This window comes from Diabrotica virgifera, chromosome 7 (genome assembly GCF_917563875.1).
Source record: "Diabrotica virgifera virgifera chromosome 7, PGI_DIABVI_V3a".
NCBI lineage: Eukaryota > Metazoa > Arthropoda > Insecta > Coleoptera > Chrysomelidae > Diabrotica > Diabrotica virgifera.
Window position 1 is genome coordinate 223,323,433 of NC_065449.1, and position 18,130 is coordinate 223,341,562.

Consider the following 18,130-nt stretch of genomic DNA (forward strand, 5'->3'; position numbering starts at 1 on the left):
ACATTTAGCATACTTTGCTCCCCTATCATATATTAAACCTATCCAAAAAACTTACTTATTTATTTTGTTTTAATTTTCAAATATTTTGAACAACCCAGATCACAAAGATAGTGGTCCATGATTAATCACGTCTTCTCGATTTCCCGTTTTAAGCAAAGGCTTGATTTTTCCTATTTTAAGACATTCTGGAAACCAACCAAGAACATAATATGTGAATATTCCTGTTTGGATATTATTTACACTACTCATTATAGCTAGTCTAAATATTTTATTCAGAAGACAAAGGACAGAGAATTTAATAGGAGAAACGAACTAAAATAAGCTGGGTTAATATTTATTAATGATATTACAATATATTATGCATCTTTGTATATATCTATCTATAGGTACATTTACTTCACCAGTAGTTCACTTGTTGATGACTCTTCTTATACCTCAACTGCCCGAATCATCATTTTAGATCCTGCTAGGATGTATAGATGTCCTCTAAAACCATTCCAGTTTACACCATGATAGTTATAAGTCGCAGAAAGATTTACGTTAATGTGTTTTCCATTTAAATTGCTGGTATGGCAAGCTTTGTACCACCATGCACCCTCTAAAATTAGATATTAATCTTTTAAAAATCTTGCAAAAACACGTTTATTACAAATACTAAGAATATGATTTTTGACTTTGAGATTTGCAAACTCAATTAATTAGAATTTATAGAGGTGTCAGACAAGGGGATACTATCTCACCCGAACTGTTTACTCTGGAGTTGGAAGACATTTTTTAAATATATAGACTGGGATAATAAGGGAGATTTGTATCAACTGGAAATATTTAAATTATCTAAGATTGGCGATGATGTACTCCTGATAGCAACAACTATGGAACAATTTCGAATACTGATTTCAGACCTAGAAAAATAATTTCTTGAGAAAGGACTGAAGATGCATCTAATGAACACTAAAATAATGACTAATACAGAAGACACATTAGTAATTACCATAAGTGGAACAAACATAGAATACGTCCAAAAATATATGTATTTACTTAGGAAAAGTTATCTGACCAAACAAAAGTAACCAGACTAAAAAAATTAACAGAAGAATAAGAATAGGGTGAGCGGCATTCGGAAAGCTTCCTATATACCAGGGGTGGGCAAAGTGCGGCCCTCGGGCCGCATGCGGCCCTTTATACATTTTTTTGCAGCCCGCGGAAAAAAGTGAATTATTTTCATTTAAAGATTTTTTTAATTATTGCTAATATTAATAAATAGATATGTATAGATAAAGCAGCTATTAATTAACACTTTCGCAGCGGGTGGTTTTTCCGCAAATTTTCAACATAACGCGGGCAATTATTTGGGTTTCCGTCAGTCAGCTCCACGAAATTTCAACAAATTAATGGAAACGGTATTTTTGAAGTAGTCTGGACTGTTTGGAAAATTTTAAATTAACGCTGTAACCACCTATAGTAAGTGTAACAACTGACGTAGCACCAAATTTAAGAGGAGCAAATATTGTAATGTTGAGAAAACTTAAACATTACGTCCATGAACAATTTTCAGAACATCAGTTATTATTTTTCACTGCTTAATCCATGAGCAGGTATTGTGCAAAAATGTTTTGCAAGTAGTAAACGCCAAGGTCATTTCAATTATTAAAACTAATATTGTTAATTATTCGTTCAATAGGATTAATTCATCGTGCATATTTTTATATTATTCAATCCTTTCAAAGAAAACAAAAACAATGAAGGGAATCTAATATTTTGCAAATTCCTAACTTTGTTTATTTTGATTTAAATGACGCGTGTTGCATATTACGTAACTAATAACAATGTGAAAATAGAATTTATTATTTTATTTGGTAATAAGCCACAATTTAAGTTTGAAATTAAATTTATTTATAGATTTATAAATTATATTTATATTTATAAATTATAAATACAAAACATTAATAAATTAAACTAATTAAATAAATGCTTAATTTATTATGTTTTGTATTTTGATAACGATTTCTGAAGTGGAAATCAAAACGTCAAATAAATTTAATTTCAAACTTAAATTGTGGCTTATTCCCAAATAAAATAGTAAATTGCATAAGATGTCACAAGCCCCACAATCAATATTAGGGAAAAAAGAAATGGGTTCATAGATAAAATAAAAATAAATAAATATATAGATACACATATATTTGAGGGAAATACCATGCTTCATTAAGTTCGAACGTTGTTTAGGTGGAAGGGGTACGGTTTGAAAATTTTGAAATTTTTTTATTATTTTCATTTTTTTATTATTTTAAATGAAAGTACATAAATAAATAAACTTCAGTAATACTCTTTAAAATGTTCAGCTTGACCGGAGTAAAATTACCGGAAGTAAAGCATGATTAATATCCCTACCTTCGACTAGCTTTGCAGTAGCTTGAGCTTAGTGAGAAACGTTCAACAGCTGTTCCCGTTTCTTTTGTAAATTACTCTGCGATTCAAAAACACATTCCGGCGTGCACCACTTTACGATTTGACAGACAAAAAACAAATTGAAATAAAAGTTGTCAAACCAAACGCTCTTTTCTCAAAACTGCTTTTTTCAAAGGCGGTGGACATTGTAACTTAAAAACTACCTACTTGACAGATCCACCTGAAATTTTTCATAGATTTTCTTCAGACATTTCGTGAGGTAACTCTGTCGAGATATGTTTTGGTTAACAATATTAAATATGTTGATTTTCTCCATTTTTTAGAAAAATTTCTTTAGTTTGACTTGTATTTTGAGTGATATCAGAAACTCAAAAGTCGTTAAAACTAAAAACCTCAAAAGAGTTACCTCGAGAAACTCATAAGGTAATAAAATATATTTGATTTTTGCCAACAAGTTGGCAAACAGAGAATTGCGAGTGTATTTTAATAACAAGCTGTTAAAACACAATAAATACCCGAAATACCTTGGGGTTACTCTAGACAGAACGCTCACATTCAGAGAACACCTGACGAAAACAGCAGCAAAATTGAAAACACGCAACAATATAATACAGAAACTCTGCGGCACTACATGGGGGTCCACAGCATCAACATTAAGATCCTCTGCTCTTGGCCTGATATATCCGGTGGCAGAATACTGTGCTCCAGTGTGGCTAAATAGCAGGCATACCCACCTGGTCGACACCCAACTAAACCGTACTATGCGTATGATAACAGGCACAATTAAGCCCACCCCTACAATGTGGCTACCTACCCTTAGTAATATAGCACCACCCAACCTACGCCGCGAACATGCATTGGTTAAAGAATATAACAAAATAATGGACAGTCGCCAGCTTCTAGTCCACAACGACATCCCCGATATTCTTGGAAACCGTCTCCGATCCAGGTTACCCCCTCTACAATCTGCTCAAGCGCTGCAGCAATCCAACTTTGACTTAAATACCCGATGGAGAGAAGATTGGGAAAGTAGGACAGATCCGCATTACCATAGTCTACCGGACATCATAGGGAAACCTGGCGAATTTGAACGTCCCCGTAAGATTTGGGCAGCCCTTAATCGAATTCGAACAAACTGTGGAAGATGCGCCGACTCCCTCCACAGATGGGGTAAACTCCCCTCGCCTTCTTGTGACTGCGGCGCTGCAAGACAGACGATCAGTCACATTGTTCAGGACTGCCCACGCAGAGCATACACAGGCGACCCTATAGACTTTGTAATGGCAACCGAAGGGTCAATCGAATATATAAAAAAATTGGACATCTGTTTGTGATGCATTGTATAATGCATAAATCTAAATATGTTCTGTGATATACTTAAGCCATACGCTAAATAAAAATAAATGAATTTTTGATTTTTTTTCATATGATCTATTGACGAGTTCTACTGCAAAATCCATTTTTTTGGAACTGCCTGTAAAAATTTGCCACCGTTTGCTTATTTTTCAATATTTGGTCTTGAATTTTTTTTAATAATCTTTGAATTGTACTGAATATGTTTATTTAATTTAAAAATAAAATAATTCTACCATAATTTCAAACAAAATTCAAGGAAAGTGCTTGAAATGTTGATTTAAAACCATGCCCCTCCCCCCCACCATAAACAAAATTAGTAAAAAGTTGAAACTTTGAACATGTTAAGGTAACAAATACTGCGGCCGTCGGTCATGGACCAAAAATATTTTGTGGCCCTTACTAAAAAAAGTTTGCCCACCCCTGCTATATACTATCAAAAACAAAACAAAATCCCTTTAAAATTAAGAACGAAGGTATTTCATTCATGCATTCATGCACCTCGGTGGTCTGCACGCTAGCGCTGTTGAGGTTGACTGCAGTGGCAGAAACAGCTGTCCAGTAATTGTGCATCCCTCTGAATCGAAAGCAAGCAAAGTCATCTTTTACATTAATAATGAAGGTTATGATATTGTAAGATTTGTGTAAAGTCAAATACTGTCATGGTTGGGACCTGTACAGGGAAAGGACGATGCAAAAACAATACAGAAAATATTACAATGGAAGCCGATAGGAAGGCGAAAAAAAAACAAGAAAGGTTTAGAACGAGATGATTGGATGACGTGGTAGACGGCCTGAATACCATGAACACAAAACGATAGATATGAAACACAAGAGAGATCTAAATAAAAAGCATAGCCAGACAGGCAAATACCCATCCAGGGTTATGATGCCAAAAGAAGAAGAAGAAAAAGAAGAAAGTTCACTTAAGATATATATATAATATCGGTTTACAACGTTCTTCGACGTCTTCCGATTTTCAATCTCCATCTCGTTCTGTCATTCCATAGATCGTCCTCGAGTTCTCTGTCCCTGATTTCTCTATCAACTCCTTCTCTCCAACTTCTTCTAGGTCTTCCTGGTCTGCGCCTTCCTCTTGGTTGCCATTCGAGGATTTGTCTTGGTATTCTATTCTCCGGCATTCTCCTTACGTGTCCGTACCAGCTGAGTTGTTTCGTCCTGATGTCGTCAACAATAGTATGTGTAACCCCCATGATTTCTCGGACTCTCTCGTTTGTTATTCTGTCGCGTCTAGATATTCCCGCTGAACGGCGCCAGAAGTCCAGTTCTGTTGCTCTAAGCATTTTCTCTGTTCTGTCTTTTATGGGCCACACTTCGCATCCATATGTTGTGATGCTTTTTATTATAGTGTTATATATTCTTTTTTTATTCTCCTTAGAAATATTTTTATCCCACAGTACGCTGTTTAGTAAGGATATGCCTTTCCTACCCTGTATATTTCGTTCCTTAATAGCTGCATCTAATTTTCCGTCTTGAGTGATCTTTACTCCCAGGTATTTGTAGTCTTCACATAATTTTATTTCTTGATTTTCCTCTACTCGGAGGCTATGTTGGTCTCCTCCGATACTCATGTATTCAGTTTTTTCCATATTCACTTCTAGGCCCCACTCTGTAAACTCTTCTAAAGTTTTCGCATCATGTAACTAAGATCTTCAGAGTCCTGTGCGATGATCACCTGGTCATCCGCAAAGCACAGCGTGTACAAAGTTGAGTCCGTTAGTGGTATGCCCATATTCGTACATTTTTTTTTCACTTAAGATGGACTGAGTAATCCGAAAATTTTGTTTCTCAACATTTATGTAATCCCGTTGGATCTTAAAATTTTAATTCCTAATTAAAATTATATCTTCCAATTACAACAAGAGTTTTTAATTGGATATTAAAGTTTTTTACAGTCGGAAAAATGAAAGAATACCCATGAACGATCACATAAATCACATATTTTGTATTTGCTGTTTTTTTTTTCATAAATAATAAACGAGAGAGATAGATTATTAATAATCTGAATAATATGTGATTGATGTGATCGTTCATGGGTATTCTTTCATTTTTCCGACTATAACTATATGGTTATATGGTATGCAGCCAACTCCGCGAATTTAATTCATATATTATATTTTCGTAGCGATATTCCAAGAGAATTGAAACAAAAAGATTATAATAATAAATAAGCAAGCGAATATGCCTGGTTAATCGGTATTACTTTGACCTAGACCAGCAGAGAGAAATATGTCAAGAACAACAAAATTTAGAATTTATAAAATGATAAATACGCCCAGTGTTTATTACTTACGGATCGGTAACATGGGTAATAGTCCAGGGAAATAAAGATTTTCTCATAACACTAAATTATCCAATTATCTGTCAACTTTTTTGGTAATTAGATATAAGAAATAATAATACACATATAAAAATAAGTAGAAAAAAGAATGTGTGTGTACTTTGTACGCACGTAAGAAGTTATACTTCTATTATATGATTTAAACGAAATTAACATACTTTTTATTTATATTTTGTTTAAATATTAAACTAATTTATACTTATTACTTCTCAAACATTTTTATTAGAACAGTGCCAAAAATTAAAATAATAAAAGAATAAAACACACACAAACACATTAAACAAGCCACAAATGATGTCTGAACATTAATTGTCGAAAATTTTTTTAACTAAATACGTATTTTCTGAAAATACAATTATATAATAAATATACTTACAATCATAAAATGTATTAAAAAAACAAAAAAGAAAGTTTCTATTGGGACTCGAACCAGCGCTGATAAACGCGGTTGGTATTGGAATTCATTCTCCTTCAACGCTTAGCCACGGACAGTATGTGTCATTATTTACGAAGATCGACTAACTAAACGGATTAAACTTGTGATAATTTGATATTTTGAAAATTGATCGAATTATTTTAATTTTGAATTGAAATGATTTAGAATTGAAAAAATACAATAAAACAGAGAGTAAGAAAACAATATATTAGGTGAATATTGATATAAATTTTGATGGTAATCAAATTATATAAATAAAAGTATTACATACTTTTGCATATTTTGGCAGATCAAATAGGTAGGTTTATACCCATGATACATTAACAATTATTACGTACCTGTTGCTTTTAAAAACTATTTAAAAGTAACTATAATATTATAAACTTTTTTGTTTCTGTCCTCACAACAATAAAACTAATATATTATACATTTGTTTACCTTTACTTTTACCTCCAAACCACAGCTGTTCTACAGCTGCCATATCGGATAATTTTTGACATGTCATTTGAACATCCAATCAGAACAAAGTTATAATGCGCATGCGCCGGGCTGATAGGTTTTAACATATAAAAATTCACCCTCTATCGCCGGTAAAGAAGTATAACTTCAAAAACAACATAAAATATTTAGGTGTGTATATTGACTGTCACTTAAGATGGGCTGTCCACATAGATACGGTGTGCAGAACTTTAAGAATGTTATTCTATAAATTTCGTTATCTCAGCAGTATTCTAAATTTGCCTTACTTAAAAACTGTTTATTATTCATTGATTGAATCTCGTACTAGATATGAGATTTTGGCATGGGGTGGTACACATGCTTCGCATGTAACGAAACTTACGAAATACTGCAACGGAGATTTCTGAAAATAATGCTAAATAAGTCAAATCTATACCCGTCAGAACTACTTTACCGAGAAGCCGGCGTATTGAGTATTAGAAAGTTGTATCAATTTAACATAATTTTATTTACATACAATAATAAACATATATTAAAATTCTTGGATCATTCTTATAACACTATAAGGAAACATCACGACTATGTTCAAATTTCTAATGCACAAAAATCTATTGGGAAATATAATTACCTCGTCCAATTTACTTACCGTTGCACGTCATCTGCGCCATAGCCTGTGACACGATACCAACACGAAATATCTAGGCGGTGGGTGTGTTCCCCTTTAGAATCATTTTGATTCTAAAAAATAACACACCCACCGCCTAAATATTTCGTGTTGGTATCGTGTCACAGGCTATGGCGCGGATGACGTGCAACGGTAAGTAAATTGGACGAGGTATACATACTTCGTACCCAAAATATTTAATTGTTTACCAGACATGTATAAAACCTATATCAGAAAAATAAACTCATTTAGTTTTGTCAAAACAATTTTTAGCAGATTTCTTAAGTATGAGGAAACTGAAACTCTGGATGCAATATTTTTGTAATTACTATGATTATTCAAATCAAGCAAAACATTTTCTGGGTTTTTATTTTTACTTTGTTGATTGGTCTATGTCATAAAGTATTGTGAACACTTAATTAGAGCTAAATATATGTGAATAATCCCTGTGCACAACCTTTGGTTCTTCAGGGAATTTCTTTTGTGTTTATTTATTTGCTTATAACTTGTACACTATATTCATGATAAATTCATATATATTTATATTTTACTCATATCATTTATATTTATATCTATATTTATATTTATTTATATGTATTGAACTGTTAAGTGTATTTCCATTGCGTTATTTTGAAAGTAAATAAACATTATTATTATATTATATTATTATTATTATAATTAATTATTGTAAAACTACCTATTCCGTGAGTAGCGTTAGGAGCCGTTTTTTAATTATTAACAATTATTAAGTGCAAAAATTACGATTTTTTTTTTCGATTTTTTGCACTCCATTTAAAAGATAAATAGTTGACATAAAATTAAAAAGTTTGATTTTTTAGAACATTGAAAAAGCTTCAAAATGCCGATTTTTGGAATATAAGTAAATTTGTTTCTTCATAAACTGCAAAATAAGTGAAAATTATTGTTATTTGTTAATAACTTTTATTAAAACTAACGTACCCAACTTTGGTGTTTCACCCAAAATGGGTACTTAACAAACCCTCAAAATTTGAAACACATCCATTAATTTAAAAGTTATTCTATTTGTTTATCTTGGAGACCTCTGTTTTGCAATAACGTAAAATAGAAAATAATAAACACAGCAATTCTGCGTATGCCAAATGAAATCAGAAGTAGAAATACTTTCAAATGCTATTAAAAGATTGTAGTCAAAAATCCTAATGCCAGATTCTTGAAATTTTGTAAGTTATAAACATTTAGAATAACTTTAAAAAAATTGATAAAAATATTTACAAAAACTCAAATATGTCAACTATTTAGCTTTTTAATGAGGTGAAAAAGATAAAAACAAAACGCGTTTTGTTTCACTAAATTGTTAATAATAACTACTTCGAACTCTAGTTAGGGAACAGGTAGGATTTCTGCCTATTGGTATATAATAACTAAAAAATTTTCAGATACATGGATAGTTCACTGTCCAGAACATGGCCGGGACCCGAGCCGGGATAGGTAAAATTAAATGAGCACTATGTCGTCGCTTTTTAGTGGCTCATGCGTCGATAGTGGCGCATAAAACTTTCAAACGTATGGACGGAATACATAAATTAAAGAGTACCCACCCCTCCACCGCACCTTAAAGAGTACCCCCCGCACATTTTTTCAATTCTTTAAGTTTTATGTGATTAAAAAATAAAAGGCAATTTTAACCCATCGCCCTCTCTCCTGCCATCAAAAACTTCATTGTTCGTTTTTATTTTTTTAAATGAGTAAAATATCTAAATTAAATTAATAATAATACCATGCATGAGAGCACAATTTCCTGGATGTTCATCTTGATCTACATCAAAAGTTGAAAATTTTGAGTTTAGATGAGGGGACAGCGCATCTCCAGCATCTCCTGAATATCCTGTTAACACATTTAATATGTATCCATCTTTTTCGGGTCCTATACCAAAGGTTTTGAATTGTGCATAAGCTGTCTTCTTATCTCTGTCAGTGAGTTCAATCAAAAGTTCATTGATTTCAGAACCTAAAAGATTAAATGGAATTATTAGGTGGTTTGGTATCAGTTCGTAATGGGGACACTTCGTAACAGTGACAGTTCGTAACTGTACACATTCGTAAGGGTACATTTCGTAACGCCAACATTTTTTTTAGCCAATTTAGTATTACCGAATTTATAAAAAAATGGATTTCGCATACATTCCTATACTAAAAGTAATCATACCTTTTTAAAGCTTATATTTCTTTTTAAATACATTATTTCACACATATTTTATGCATACATTCTTGTTGATATAAAAACTAAGAATTATTATTAATTTTTTTAATTTTGCATTATCACTTTAAAGTAGTAAAACTGGGTTCGAAAAACACTGAAACAAATAAAAACAGTTTAAAAATTATGTGTTTACTTTAATATTCATTACAATTTACATTACCAGATTATAATTTCTTTTAAGAGTTTTAGATTTTTTTTAATATTTATAAAAATGTGTTTCTTCACGAAAAATTAAATAGGTCAATAATGTTTATCCTGACGCTGCTGATCCGTTAAATGGACAAACACAATTTTAATTGTAACTCTATTAAAAGTTAGTTTCCACCTTAACAAAAATAAACAGACTAGTTTAAACAAAGTAAGTTATCAATCGAAGTAGGACAGAAAACGACAATAAATATCGTTCCCATACTACCAGATTGACAACAGGTGGAATACTTTCTTTGGTTACAACCTCCCGAGATTTGCAAAAATTATAAATCATACAGGATGCCGAATAAATTAAGATGAGAGAATTTTAAATAATTCACAACCCATCTGCTCAGCGTGGTAAAAGTTCCAACAAGAAATATTCCTTAGTACTCAACAAAAGAGTAAATGAATTAAAATGTATAATCATTTTCAATTTCTTTGCAACACGAAAATGCAGCAGCTGCATAATACTCTGGTAAAATCGGAGAGTGCAGGAAGAGTCTATACCGGTTTCGGAGGTTTTTTCCTCCTCATCAGTAGTCCCATATCCTCTTCTCTCCGATTTCCCCAGGCGTCACACTTTGGGCCTTTCCGAATTGCAAAGAACGAAATATCACGGATGTACTAGAGCTATCTACCATAAATATCGTTCCCATACCACCAGATTGACAACAGGTGGAATACTTTATTTGGTTGCAACCTCCCGAGATTTTCAAAAATTATAAATCATACGGGATGGCGAGGAAATTAAGATGAGAGAACTTTAATTAATTCACAACCCATCTGCTCAACGTGGAAAAATTTCCAACAAGAAAGATTCCTTAGTACTCAACAAAAGAGTAAATGAATTAAAATGTATAAACATTTTCAATTTCTTTACAACACGAAAATGCAGCAACTGCATAATACTCTGGTTAAACCTCCGAAACCTGTGTAGACTCTTCCTGCACTCTCTGATTTAACCAGAGTATTATGAAGCTGCTGCATTTTCGTGTTGCAAAGTTGAAAATATTTATACAGAATAATTTAAATTAAAAATAAACAAACATTTTCAATTTCGTTGCATCCCGAAACTGCAGTCGTATTGTATTACTAGTTTAATCAGATAGTACAGCAAGTAACTCTATCGGTTTCGGAGCTTCTTAGCTCTTAGGATGCTTCAGAGCTTCTTAGCTCAATAAAAAAGTTGTTAATCTAATAGCACATAAAATGATGCAATTTGCTATTATACCAGATTAAAAACAATGGAAAACCTTCTCTGCTTACACCATCCTAGGCTTCTAAACCGCGCTGGGTCTAGTTTGCATGGAGGAAGAGCTCTGAATTGGGTAGGGGTTTTTCAGTACTTTGTGAAAGACAGATCTGGATGGGGAAGTCCTTAACCCCAACACGGCGCGTCCCAATGGCTGATAGGGAACCTTCCTGTAGATACACAGGACAGGTACGAATAAGGCTTCGCCAAATGAGTACCGGCGGATCAACTGAGGACATGACACAGGACAGCAGCTGTGTCATTAGTGGCTCACGGCCAAGGAATACAATTCCTAACAGGTGCGGTGCCATAAAGTCGCAGGCGACAATCAAATAATGATTTATCCGTCTGCGATACTGAGAACATTGTGGCAATAAAATGGAAAGGAGAAAAAATTGTCAACACATATGGGATGAACGAAGGCTCCGTTGCTCAGAATCGGTTAGAGGTGTGGGGTGGTTCTTTATAGTTTCTTATTAGCTGGGAAATATATGAATAATAGACAAAAAAATTAAAAAAAGGAAAATAGCTACTAGAGCTAAATTAGTACACAATGGACAAAAGGATTAAATAAACAATGAATCAATATTAAGCCAAAAGGGCGCCACTTTGATCTTTTAGTTTTAAAAGGGAAGACAAAGAAAAACTCTTTAGATAAAACAAACAACACATTAAAAGGCAACTAAATAAAAATAATCTTTTCAAGATAAATATAAAGTATATAAAGAAAAAAAGATAAATAAAACCTACCTGGTTGTTTCTTACTCACTTGACCAGAGAGAAGGGAGATGGATAATTATTTACAAGCCAACATTATTGAAAATTAATACTATTTATTAAACAAAAAATTATAAAAAAAGAAGTTAAAGTTGACCTCTTTCTGGTTTTACATTTAAGAGGTATTGTCCACAAATACAAATAAATACAACATTAATTAGGTACCTTTGTGTCTCCGCTTTAATGTCCTGCAGCTTCCAACGCAAAGTCCAGGTATACGGTCGTAGCACTTTTCACTTTACTACCACAAAAATACAATACTGATGTGGTACATTTTCGAATTTACAAAAGTATTTAGTTTGAAAAGTTCAGCAATGCTTTACTGGTTTTAATAACTTAAGTAACTTGTTGTGACGTAAATACACGACTTCATTTCACCATGGTTATTAATAAGAACTGCTTAAATGATTAATATGAAATGTGTTCCAAAAGGAACAGGGGGTGTCCTCTAGACGAAAATAAAGGTCGTTGACTGCCGACATCAAACTCTGCAGCCAAATTCACAATCTCCATATTTGCACCTAAATGCAAACTCTCCCAGTGTTTTTTGAAGACATCACTGGACACTACATCATCAGAAGTTCGACCTCTCTCACCCGTTAGCTAATCGATAATCCTCATCTTAGCTACCTCCTCATCGCTCCTATCCTAGAAAACATACCACCCCTCCTTCAGCTCACACACCATGATCCGACCAACCAATCAAGCAAATATTGTCCTTTGCATGACGAAATAATTGACGAATCACGCAACCAATTACAGAAACATGAACAACCCTGAAAAGCACCATTTCTCCCAAAATATCACAAAACGTTAGTCCAGCCAATCAAAAATGAGATACCGTGATTTCAGATGACAAATATTAACCAATGCTAAGCCCTGTGGTTTTGCATGACACAATGTTTAGCAAATCAGAACAAAATACGACGATTTATATTTTTGCGTCGTCATTCTTTTTCGTCAAATCCTGAGTATGCGACTATTAGTTTGGAAAATAAATAAGTTTTAAAGTGTTTACATTTGCAAGATGTTTCCATTAGATCACGCCAAAAGATTGATCATAATTCATTCCTAATTAAGCTGACTTAAGTAATAAGAACAATAATGACCCACTCAAAGTTCAGTCGTATTTTTTTTTACCGCAAGGGAACAGACACTTGTGTAAACACCTAAATTTTCGAATAGTCTATATCGCATAAACATTTTATGAAATGAAACTAGAGTGTTTTTTTTACCTCGAAGAGCCTTTTATCTTTGAGACTGTAAGAAAAATGACACATAAATCAATCTACGCTAAAGCGCAGGAACATTACGATTCTACTTGGGAACTTTTTCACGGCGAAATTTCACTCATACAGGGTGATACGAGACTTTTTCTTCTCCAAGTGAGATGGAATTCTTTTAAGAATTTAACGTGTTTCTGCATCGTTACACAGCCTCCCCACGATTTTAACTTGGGGTAAACCACAGCTTGAAATCGGAATAGACACCACAAAAATAAAATGGAACGATACCATAACAGAAGAAGACTAACATCTGTAGTCTCATAACACAAAGTTAAACTGGATGTTCGACTTGAAGAGTAGACACCAGGTAAGGTTCGTTGGCTTTTAAGCACAACGACCAATGGCAGATTTTTATGAAAATGGCTCTAGCCTAACCAAAAGGTGGAACAGACCAGTGCTGAAGTTTCTGGAAACGGAAAAGATAAGTGCTTCCAGCTCAGCATAGGCGGGTGGCCAACAAATCAGTATATTCAATAATCAAAATAAAATTCATCAAGCTTCCAACCAGCAATCGGAATACTTCCAACTGCAAGTCGAAACTCATTAATAAAAAAAAAGAAGAAGAAAGGATGGCCAAAGTTCCTTGAAAATCTTCCGGGATTAATCTCATCGGAAAATCTCCCATGTTAGGAAACTCCCAGTAAGACAAGAGATGAATTTAAAACCAAAACGTTAAAACAAAAATATAATTTTGAAAAAAAAGGTAGATGTCAAGAACACCTTTAGTAATATCTACCCAATAAAAATATAATCAACACAAGTAGACCTAACCTACTGTAACCTATATTAACCTAACCTAACTAAGATAGAATCAACAAAAGCAAACTCAAAAAAAAAAGCAAACTAAATTAAAAAAATTGTTATAGTGCGTCCACTAATAACAAAAAAAACTCAAACCGAATCAACTATATACAAAAGTACCAATGGACTTTTCATCCAGGACTTATATAAACAAACTCCAAAAACAAAGATATACACACTAACCAAAGATAGTGGTGTAGATCTCACCTCACTTTGTCTGGCCACGACGAAGGAAGTATCAAGTTTCACTCAATAAATAAAATCGAAAATTAAACGCAATGATGCCAAAGAAAATTTTACCTGGACTTACTCAATGTCAAAATTTTCAAAAATCTACATCAACAATGTCACGGATTTTCAGTCCGAGACATACATACCAACGGTATGCAAATTCAACACAATCAACACAAACAATGTCCAATGTCACGGATTTATTTTAGTATCCGGGACAGACATACCAGCGGTATGCGAATCAATAAAATCAACAACTTGGATCCAAGACTTAAATAAAAACACACGCACTAGTCAAAGCTAGTAGTATGCTGACTTGATTTACTTTGTCCTTGCAGGACGAAGCATTTTTTAATCAAGTACAATCAACAATAAAGTGAACTTACTGTATAACAAGTACAAGTATGTACGTTCAAATATTTTAATGCGAATTTGTTACCAGTAACTCCAAATAAAGGGAGTATTCCCAACAACACCACTTGTACGGGAACAAATAAAATAAAGGGTACACTCCCACCAACACCACTTGTATGGGAATAACCAAAATAAACTCAAGTGAACTACGTATAACGAAGAGATGAACGCTTAAACATTTGAATGCGAATTCGTTACACGCAATTAAAAACTTACTGAAATGGCCTAAACCAATAGTCGAAGAGACGGCGAAACAAAAAAAGGTAAAAATAGTTTTTTTTTAGGGTATTAATAAAAAAATATTGCCATCTCCTATCGAATCAAACAAATTAACTCATTGTGGACCATTTGTCCAAAAAAAAAAAGGAAACGATTAAATTAGCTGAAATATGCCCCAAATGAAACCAAATAGAAAAATTCAAATTAATTGACATAAAACAACTCAATATGGGTTCGGTTCAACTAACCAATCTAAATAAAAAGTTAGTCTCAAGATGGTAACCAATAAATAATAAACTTAACTAAAATTTTCTCCTAAACATTAGAATTATTTACACAAGGAATATTTAGAGATTAGTGGATGTATTTTAATTGAACTAATCTTCAAAGTTATTATCAGAATCATCTTCTGATTCTTCTTCAGGGACATAAGGTTTTAAATCCTTTATGTGCCAATTTCCGGCGTTGGAACCATCAGGATTCCTTAAAGAATAAACCAATGGGGACAGTTTTTTAACAACTGTACACAAGACATATTTAGGAGATAATTTAGACATAAAATGTTTCGGTGCACTAGAGAGAACTTTATTTCTTCTCCACACCTTGTCTCCAACTTTAAATTGAATGTCTCTCTTTCGTAAATTATAAGTCCTTGCATTGCGCTCGTAGGCTTTATTTAAATTTTTACGAACTGTTGAGAAGACATCTGTTAGTCCGTTAACTTCAGAAGCGTAATTATTACGATCTCCTGGTGTTATTTCCAAATCTGCCGGGACGGCAGGTATTTGACCATAATAATTACCCGAAATGGGCACATGACGTGCAAAGTTAAGGAAAGCAGGGGTAAATTGAGTCACTTCGTGTTTGGCCGTATTAATGGCTTGACGAATCTTATACAAGTTCTTATCCCAATCTGAATGATCTTCAATATAACTACGAATGGCGGTAACGACTGTCCTATTATTTCTTTCTACAAAGTTGCACTGCGGCGAGTAAACAGCGTTAAACCATATTTTCTGAACCTGATATTGGGCACATAACTCCTCCATAGCCTTGCAATTAAGATTTGACGCATTGTCACAAATTACATGTTGTGGCACTCCAAACATTAGAAAAACTTGGTTTTCCAAAAAATCACAAATATTCTTAGACGTAGCTTTCCTCATAGGGTGTAATAAAGTATATTTTGAAAACCAATCTGCAACAACTAACAACCAAGAATATCCTCGTTTACTACGAGTTAATGGACCGATAAGATCTACAGCGATAACTTGCCAAGGGAAATCAACTTTTTTTTGTTTTCCCATTTGCCCCATCTGAGCAGTATTTGGAGCTTTCTGAGCACCACAAATTTTGCAAGAGCGAACATACTTGACAATATCCTGCCTCATTTTAGGCCAATAGAAACGTTCCTGAATACGAGCGAGGGTTTTATAACAACCCATGTGAGCACAAACAGGTGGTTCATGACAAGAACGAATAACTTCTATTCGCTGAGGTTTAGGTACTAGAATTTTCCATTCAACTGAATTGGTGTTAAAAGGAAGACAAGCAGGAATGAATTTATATACAAAATCATGTTCAACTTTCCATTGTGGATATCGATCAGGATCAGCAGTTATTTTTGACCGAAGATTGTCATACCATGGGTCAATTCTATCAACGTCTACGTCCAAATAAGCAACGTCCACCTTCTCTATATCGATCTTGTTTTCATGCATTCTACTTAATGCATCAGGGACCTTATGAAAAGCACCTTTTCTATGAACAAGATCGAAATCATGCTGTTTTAATCGCATGGCCCAACGGGAAAGACGTCCTGTGGGGTTTTTAAGGGTAGTTAGCCATAACAGTGAATAATGATCGGTGATGACAGTGAATTTGACACCATCGACATAGGGACGGAATTTCTCTACTGCAAAAATCACAGCCAAACATTCACGTTCCGTGACCGAGTAGTTTCTCTCAGCTCTACTTAGAGAACGACTGGCATAAGAAATTACTTTCTCACCATCGTCAAATTCCTGGGTAAGTACTGCACCAAGACCGGTGTCACTAGCATCGCATTGAACTGTAAATGGTCGGGCGAAATCAGGCTGAACTAGCACAGGAGCCGAAACTAGGGCCTCTTTAATAGAAATAAAAGCATTTTCTGCCTCGGCATTCCAAGAAATAGGCTCCTTTTTCTTTTTGCCTTTGAGAAGATCATTAATCGGAGCCACTAATGAAGAAAAATTCTTAACAAAACGACGGTACCAAGAACAAAGTCCTATAAAACGTTTAATTTCTGTGGTATTGGTAGGTCGCGGATAATTAATCATTGCCGCTATTTTATCTGGATCTGAACGCAGACAATTATCACCAACAATATAGCCAAGATACTTTAATTGGGTCCTAAAAAAACTAGCATTTCTCAACATTTATGGTAAGATTGGCCTCTTTGAGTTTTTCTTTTACTTGATGAAGAAGCGAAATATGCTCTTCAAACGTATTAGTACAGATGATTATATCATCAAGATAACAAAAAATATAAGGTTCAAATTCGGGACCAAAGATTGCATCTACCAACCTTTGTTGGGTTTGTGCAGAATTACATAAGCCAAATGGAACTACTGTGAATTGGAACGATCCTCGCCCAATTACAGCAAAAGCAGTCTTCTCTCGTGAAGCAGGGTCCAAAGGAATTTGCCAAAACGCCTTTTTGAGATCAATAGAACTAATATATTTTGCACCTCTAAGCAAAGACAATATACGATCTATATTAGGTAGAGGATAAGCATCGTGACGAGTAACTTCATTCAAAGATCTACCGTCGAAACAAAATCTGTATTCACCAGTTTTCTTTTTAACAAGGAGGACTGGCGAGCACCAAGGACTATTAGAAATTTCAACAACACCAAGACGTAACATCTCGTCCAATTCATCATTTAAAATTTTTGACATATAGGGTGACATTGGGAATGGCCGTTTTTTGAAGGGTTTTGCATCACCGGTATCAATTGTTAACATGATTTTGTCAGTGCGACCTATTCC

General features: G+C 33.8%; 1 protein-coding gene across 1 annotated transcript in view; it reads right to left on the minus strand.

The window, feature by feature from the left end:
• Positions 1–318: 318 nt before the first annotated feature.
• The window catches only part of LOC126888803 (microfibril-associated glycoprotein 4-like), a 57,927-nt gene continuing 40,115 nt past the window's right edge, over positions 319–18,130 (minus strand). The window contains exons 5-6 of the mRNA XM_050657184.1: positions 9,443–9,673; positions 319–598 (exon numbers count right to left, since the gene is read on the minus strand). Coding sequence (XP_050513141.1) covers positions 429–598; positions 9,443–9,673 — 401 coding nt within the window. The 3' untranslated portion in view covers positions 319–428. The remainder of the gene's footprint in view (positions 599–9,442; positions 9,674–18,130) is intronic.